Source organism: Macadamia integrifolia, chromosome 9 (genome assembly GCF_013358625.1).
Source record: "Macadamia integrifolia cultivar HAES 741 chromosome 9, SCU_Mint_v3, whole genome shotgun sequence".
Classification (NCBI taxonomy): Eukaryota; Viridiplantae; Streptophyta; class Magnoliopsida; order Proteales; family Proteaceae; genus Macadamia; species Macadamia integrifolia.
This window is the reverse complement of record NC_056565.1, coordinates 24330636-24338456: the sequence shown is the minus strand read 5'-3', so window position 1 is coordinate 24338456 and position 7821 is coordinate 24330636. Positions and strand designations below refer to the sequence as shown.

At 34.5% G+C, this 7821-nt stretch overlaps 1 protein-coding gene across 1 annotated transcript; it reads right to left on the bottom strand.

Annotated features, from left to right (window-relative positions):
- Window positions 1–4797: 4797 nt before the first annotated feature.
- Window positions 4798–5812, bottom strand: LOC122090113 (ethylene-response factor C3-like). The gene has a single exon (XM_042659958.1). It carries the CDS (start codon window positions 5701–5703, stop codon window positions 5017–5019), a length of 687 nt encoding a protein of 228 aa, XP_042515892.1. The 5' UTR covers window positions 5704–5812; the 3' UTR covers window positions 4798–5016.
- Window positions 5813–7821: the final 2009 nt, after the last annotated feature.

Below are 7821 nucleotides of genomic sequence, written 5' to 3'. Positions count from 1 at the left end.
GATGAACAGTAGTCTTACTTAATAAGAATATAATATACATAAAGATAATGATAAGACAAGAACATTAAAAATACTATATAGAATATGATTAAGACCCCAACATTTTAATTCATAATAAACCTAACCTATATAGATAGGACCCATTCGGGAATTGAATGTAGAGCCAGTGTTGATTTTAGACTTCCCAACACAAGGCTATTCAATTTCAAGATCCCGACTTGAATTTGACTTGGTCTCTCATCTCTTCAGTGTTAGATATTAATTAACTTTTAAAAATTAAATTAACAAAAAGAGAATTTACTATCACTATCTCATACATGGCCTATATTTACTAAATTTTTTTTTATTTTTTACATTTTTACTGATACTCTTCTATTTTTTTAAATTTTATATCTCTTTCTCCTCTGTTCTTTTTAAATACCCAGATTACCCTTCATTTTCACTTGTATCCTATTGCACTTTTTTGAAATTGATTGGTTCAAAACATGATTTCAACTAAACCACTAACAAGTTTTATCTCATCCAATCATCAATGATATTATAAATTCAAAAAAGAATAATTTTGTATCCAATCTATATCTATATCAGTATCATATGTACCAGACGAAAATAATAATAATAATAAATAATATCTTTAATGACACATCAGTTATGTCAATATCCTTGATGATTGGATGAGACAAAACTTGTTAGTGGTTTGGTTCAAACCATGTTTTAAACCAATCAATTTGAAAAAAAATGTAATAGATTACAAGTGAAAATGAATGATAATCTAGGTATTTAAAAAGAGCAAGGGAGAAAGAGATATTAAAATAACAAAACAAGAAAATATCAGTAAAAAAGTAAAAGATAGGGAAGTTTTAGTAAATATAGGCTAAGTGTAGGGGAATGATAGTAAATTCCCCTAAAAAAAAAAAAAGTGATTAACTTTTGATTGTGTAATTGTTTCACTCTCTAATCCCTCTCTCACTGTTAATATATGTCTCAAAGAGAAAAGGCGGGTCTAAGTTCTATTTGACCAGTTAAAAAGTTTGACCTTCCCTTAACTAATATCCACTTCCTCATCCTAATTTATCTATTTAATGTTAATTTTTTTTTCTTTTTTCCTTTTTGGTTTTAAGTGTTAACCTTAACACTAAAGAGATAAATACTTGCTAGATCATCATTGTATTCGGGTAGAGACAACTAGATTGATCACACCCACGAATGAACAACAAAGATGTGAGTAAATAATAGGGCCCACATGGCCATTGCGCCAATATGGGGACCAACTAAGAAGTGCACATGCATTCATCAACCAGCAGTCAGGGGAAGGCTGGTCTTTTTGCTACTCATGTGCATAGTTATTTAATTCCGAGTATACAGATGGAGAATTATTCGGAATACTTTATTTTATTAATTCAATAATTTGGTCAAAATATTAGTGAAAAAAGCAGGAATAGTAAAATTTGGGTTTGGATTTGGAATCGAAAATTATTCGATTACAAAAAAAAAAAGGAAAAAAATTCGGATGTTATTTTTAATATTTGTAATATTTTTTTCATATTATCTATCAATTATCATATTTACAAAACATACAAATGATATAAAAATTAAAATTCTAAGGCAAACCCCACTGGACCCATGTCACCCATGACCCACCTTACATGTTCACCTAGAGAGAGAGAGAGAGAGAGAAATGGATGGAAGATTTAGTCAAACCAAAATGGGGTGAGAGATTAAAAATAAGAAAAAGTAGCATTGGAGTAATAAATGCATAATAATCATACTATTTCTAACGTTTATTATTTTTTTTTTTAATTCGGATAAAATTAGGTTTGGCTGAATTATTCGTAATTTTTTTTTCAAAATTTTTATTTGATCCGGATTCATACTTAATTATTCATAAAATTCGGTAAAATTTGGTTTGAGTGTAGCACATGCATGTGCAATCGGGTAGGCATGTCTTTTCCCATATTTTAAGAAAGAAAACAAAAAGCATGGGCAAGAGATCTCTGTCTGATTGCGTAGTCCTTACCATAGTAAGTTCGGGGATGGTAATAATGCGGGAACGGATATGTACAACAATTAAATGGACTATACGACAATAATACATTTCAAAAAATTCAGTGCAATAAAACACGTACGGCAATGATACGGTACGTGTTTAATATGATTGCTCTATAAAAATTTGGGAGCAAAAATCCGGGATTAAAAATGATTGTTTGAAACTAAATTCTAATGTACCATGCTTTTATGGACACTAAAATCCAATCTAATTTTCTAATTTGAAATCATTTCCCGTTCTTTTAATTCCCATTTAATATTAATTAAATTTAACCCCAAAAAAAGGTATGGCAGAAAGAACTAAGAGGAGAATCAAACCTCATCTCGTCTTGTAATTTTTACATGTTCTCTTCTTCTTCTTGGTACGAAAACAAGATTTAAGAAGATGGAGAATAAGTGTTTGCAATCGTTCATCCCGGAGATACGCTTGGATTTTCTTGAAATTTCCATGGGAGTACAATCTTAGACCCATCACGGATCAATTGTAAGGCTCAAGGACCTCCTCCCTTCAACTCTTTTGATTTCTCAGATGCAGTATTGCAAGAACAAAGGGAGGAGAACACCCGTGTCATTTCTCTCTTTCTAATTCTTCACATTGTCTGGCTACAACTATGTTTGTAAATAATTGTCGGTCTAATTTAAATAGAGATTGTATGTTAAATTTCCTAGAAAGGTTTTCATTTCAACCCCTTTTGGAGAATCTAGCCCTTGGCCATCTTTGTCCATGTGAGTCATCTCTTTTGAATCTTTCTTGCTTTTCGTTAAAAATTATTTGTAGATGCAATCGCCCTCGATTGGATTTTCAACTACCAATGGGAAGAGAAACGAAGAAGAAGAAGGGTCAATTGGGTTTTTAACAATCAATGGGAAGAGAAATGGAGAAGAGAATGAGAGCAGGGGGTATTGATGTCTTACCTATCGCCCTTGGTTGCTGATTGCGAGAACAGATATGGAGGACAAGGGGTCCTCCTTTTTTTGGTTTACTTAGATGAGGGAAGAAGGGTTATAATTTCAATAGATTAGAGTTCCTGATAGAAGACAAGGGTTGGAAATCGGGATTAGACCCATTTGGGTTAATCTCTTCTTTTTTTTTGAACCCAAAAGTTTTATTGAGTATGTAATGTATTATACGAGTATTATTCATGTATAATGTGATTTATCTTTAAAATCTGAGTATTAAATGTTTTTTTTAGATTGATACATCAAATTATGAACTTTTGAATTAAATGTTCAGATGCGCATATTGTAAACATATGATACACGTATTTTACTAACTATGGTCCTTACATCAGTGTAGAAAACCAATAACAGCATGCACAAATGCATTAATAATTTTTTTATTTTTATGGATGATAATTTTGTGTGCCCTTCGACCAGGTAGCTTTTTTATTATTCCCCTAACCTTTGCGTTTGATTGTATTGAGAAAGCACATCATATGCCCGAGGCAGGAAGAATAGCTGTAGGAGCCGTAGCCTTGAGGTGTTTACCTTTACGCTCACTTTGAGATGAAATAAAACCTCTTATAAGGGACAGAGCCCTAGTTTCGTTTTAGCCATATAATTGATGATGTGGGGCAAGTCAAGACTTAAAAGGGTATGATCTCTTCTAAAGCTTTGATAGAAAATTAATGTAACACCCTAATTAAAGGGTCATCTTGTCTTGCTGTGGGTTGGAATTTGGTCTTATCCTCTCTTCACCTTACTTTGGCAGATAAAGCCGTACGGTGAAACGGTGGCTCCTCTCCTCTCCTCTCCTCTACCTTTTTGGTTGTGACAGAAAAAAAAAAAAAAAAAAAAAAAGGGCGTCCAATGAATCTTTAAACTCGTTAATGTATGTGAATATCTTTGATTTATGGATATGACATCTATTTCCTCTCTCTTCATTTAATAAATATCATATCTACTAACAAGGGATATTCACGTATATTCACGCACATGAAAAGTCACTGTTCTAAAAAAAGGAACTGTGCATGCATGAATATCATATTTATGACAACATTTTCATGGAAGCCTCCAAATCCTCTGCAGTGTACAATACTATTTGACGATTGAGAACCCGTTAAGATGTGTACTAAGGTGTTTCCAATCACCGGATGCTCATTGCACCTGGTGCAACACTGCAAAGGATCCTTGTGCTTCATAGAAATCCAGTATTTTTCTTCTCATGCATGTTTTTTTTTTTGGTGGTATCTCATGAATGTTGAATACCACCTTATATATGTGGGATAGGAAAAAAATATTGTAAAGTTTCTAAATACCAATTTATATACATGAGATGAAAAAAAATATCGTAAAATTTCCATCCCAGATGTCCCAAATGATAGGTGCAAGGACCCCAGATGTAAAGGAGGGTTGTCGCAAGTGCGACAATATGTACCTCAAAAAATGAATACGATAAAAACCCACTCTAATACTCTAATACCATGTAAAATTTTCTTCCTAAATGTTGAAACCCGTTAGATGGAGGGACGCATGGTGTAAGCAACTTGAATAGGTACAAATGTTTCCACATCAATGAAGTGAAATGTCTATTTATTAGCATGAGAGGAAGTGAATTTTGTCTCTAAATAGCCGAATTTCAACAGTAAAGTTACAAAGCCTCCATGGCCACGTAAATGCTTCTCTTTTCACCTACTCAACAAACCCACTTTGGCATCTACATAGAACTGATGTAGATGACTCATGGATATAATATGCCCAAACCTTTAACAAAAAGACAAGTTTAGAAAGGCCTGATTCAGCATCCATGGATGTGATTGAGGTACCCAATATGATAAAAAGACTGTAGGGGATAATGATCTTTAAAAGAATGATCATCACCAGAAACTTTACATGGGTAGTTAAAAAAACTAAAGAGAAAGAGAGGTAGAAGCAAATATATTTAAAAATTAACAAGGATGGATTATAGAAGAAAGAACAAAAGAAGATGAATAAAAATATGATGTGGGCTAGGCTTGTTTGATTGATTAATCACCAAGGACTAGCACCTACAGAAGAATTCAAGAGTTCTTCCAAGTAATCTGTACCTAGATCTTCCAATTCCACCACATTTTGTATCCTCACTTCTCTCTCTTTGCTCTTCCCACTAGTACTAGACTTCCTTTTCATGGAGTGTCTCTTCTTAAGTGCAACTACAGGTGAGCACCCTTCTTCAAAACTATACTTATTCATGTCTCGTAGTGACTCAATCACCTTCTCCACCGGAAAATTCAAGACGGCGAGTGACCCACGAGTTGAAAACGCCGCCTGATCGTAAGCGAGCGCCGCCGCCTCTGCACTATCGAAAGTACCCAACCAAACACGGATTCCATGTCTAGTAGAGTCCCTTATCTCGGCTGCAAATTTTCCCCATGGCCTCCTACGGACACCTCTATAGCTCTTCTCCTTTGCTTGCTTATTGGACTCTTTCTTCTCCTTGGAGTTCACTTCTTCATCTTTGATTCGAGTGGAAGAAGAATGGGTATCTGGTGATTCTCGAGCAGCTTCAGTGAGAACATCCAAGAGGAGCATCTCCTCTGAATCATTCTCATTGAAAGGAAGAGGATCCTCTTTGAAAAAAAACCCATCCCATGAGAAACCTTCTGAGGAGCCAAATGAAGATTCCGGCGAGAAGTCGGAGTTTGGGGATTGAAAAAGAGAATAAGAATGAGAATCCATTTCTCAAATTGGAGGGTAGTTGATTACTGAAGTTTTGGTGGGATATTTGTAGCCTACCACTTTAAATACACAAAAAGAAGAGAGTGGGGAGGAGCCAATTTTAAAGCCATTCTCCAAATAAAGAGGCATAGGGTGAGGATGTTTTGGTTTGGTAAAAACTTAAAAAAAAAAATATATAGTATATATTTAATTTATTTTTTAAATTAAGTTAGAGGAAGAAAGCAATAAACCCCACTTGTCTATGATTTATAAAAGAGCACGTGGGTCAAATGAGCAAGGCGGCTGAGTCAACTGGCATAATCGTGATGATATCATGTTGTCTCATGCAGTGGCATTTTGTTGTATATGCCCACGTGGCATCCTATTAGGGAGCAGATCACACCGATCGAATTTGGAATTGGGAGTTGAAATTGAAATTGAAGTTGAAGTGTATATTTTAACTGTCATGGTGGAATATCGAGTGTGAGTCATGCACTTGATCATTGCTCACGTAGCTTGTTTCTCTATTTATTTTTGGTTTTTAGATTAAGTTGTTTCTCAATTTCAGAAGTTTATAGGGAATGTTGTTTCCCACACTGCCAGTGTAGGAAGAATCTTCAACGTCACATAAATCATAGTGTGGGAAACGATTTCGTCAATAAAGGATCCATAGGATCAAAGTGGAGAGGGAATGTCAATATTATTTCCACATGGTTAGGATATGATGAAGAGTGTGAGAAAAGATTTTTACGTTATTGGTGTGGGGATCTTTTTCGATAATAATAATAAAGAAAAAGGATATGCATGTTATTCGCGTGCAGATTCCTTGGCATGCCAAGATACAAATTGGGTATACGTGAATTAGTACTCTAATGCCATAGAAAACCCTCTCTTTATTAAATAAGGGCATAAGATCACTGTTAGGCTATGTGGTCCTCCCACAAACACGGGGCTAATGAGAACATGTGTATATAGGGGCATCAAGAAGGGTATAAAAGTTTTATTTCAAGGGGTAGGGCTGTCATTTTGTGCGGTCCTATGTCTAGGTGCAAGGCACCATTTCACACTGTCCTATATCTAGGGTAGGTTGCATGCTTCTTGATAGGAATTGTTTCCTTAATAATAATAATAATAAAGGAGAGGATTTCCCATGCAAACAGTGTCGGTAGGGGGGTGGAATCTCCTACTGTAAACCAATCACGGTGTCAGAAACAGTCTCATGGAATAGATGCCATATGGTTAAGGAAGAGACAGAGTGCTAATGTGAGATCCATAAAATCAGGATGTGAAAAGGCATAGGAAAGAATCCCCACATTGTCGAATTGTGTGGGAAAAATTTTTCTTAAAAAAAAAAAAAAAAAAAAAAAAAAAAAAGAAGTAAACTAAAGTTGTCCAACATAGGTGAGGCTGTAGTCTCCATTCGCAACATACAGGAAACAACATAACCGTTTCCAGGAAAGTGCTTAAAATGTTGAAATTAAGCTACTTAGAATAGACAAAATCCTAACTAAAAAAATGTATTAGATTGAATATAGCAATGACTTCAAAAAGCCTATCTAATAATAACTACTACCCAATTTTTCTTACATTGAAAGATAGAACCACGTAAGGAAGTAACAAGTTTTCATGTGAAAGGGGATTTGACTGAATTAAGTTATACGTAATGTGTTCATAAGACGACAAATCTCTACCATCTCTATCATATTTGTCAATATAATATGATAAGGACTTAGTTTGGTAAATGGTAAACTTGCGACTTTCTCTTCTTTGATGTTATCACAATCTAGGAAAATTTCTTTTAAAGAAAAATCTTCTAAAGATAAGACCCTACTTATGCAATTGTGAGAAATTTTTATTTATGGGTATGAACTGTTACGTCTAGATTCAGGTCCCCTTTTGAGCCAGGAATGAAAACAATCCATTCCGATGTCCTTATAACTTGGAGAAATGGCTAAAATATTGAAATTTGAAGGGAGAAAAAAGTCATCCAAAGACAGAAGAGTCATATTCAGTGACCTGATAAAGACTAGTCCTTTAAGTAAAGATTTTGATCCTAATGGGCATCTTTGAATATTGCAATAAAATGAGGTGTGCTGTGAAGCTATTCAATTACTTTAATGGTGTTGTTGTTTAGGGTCA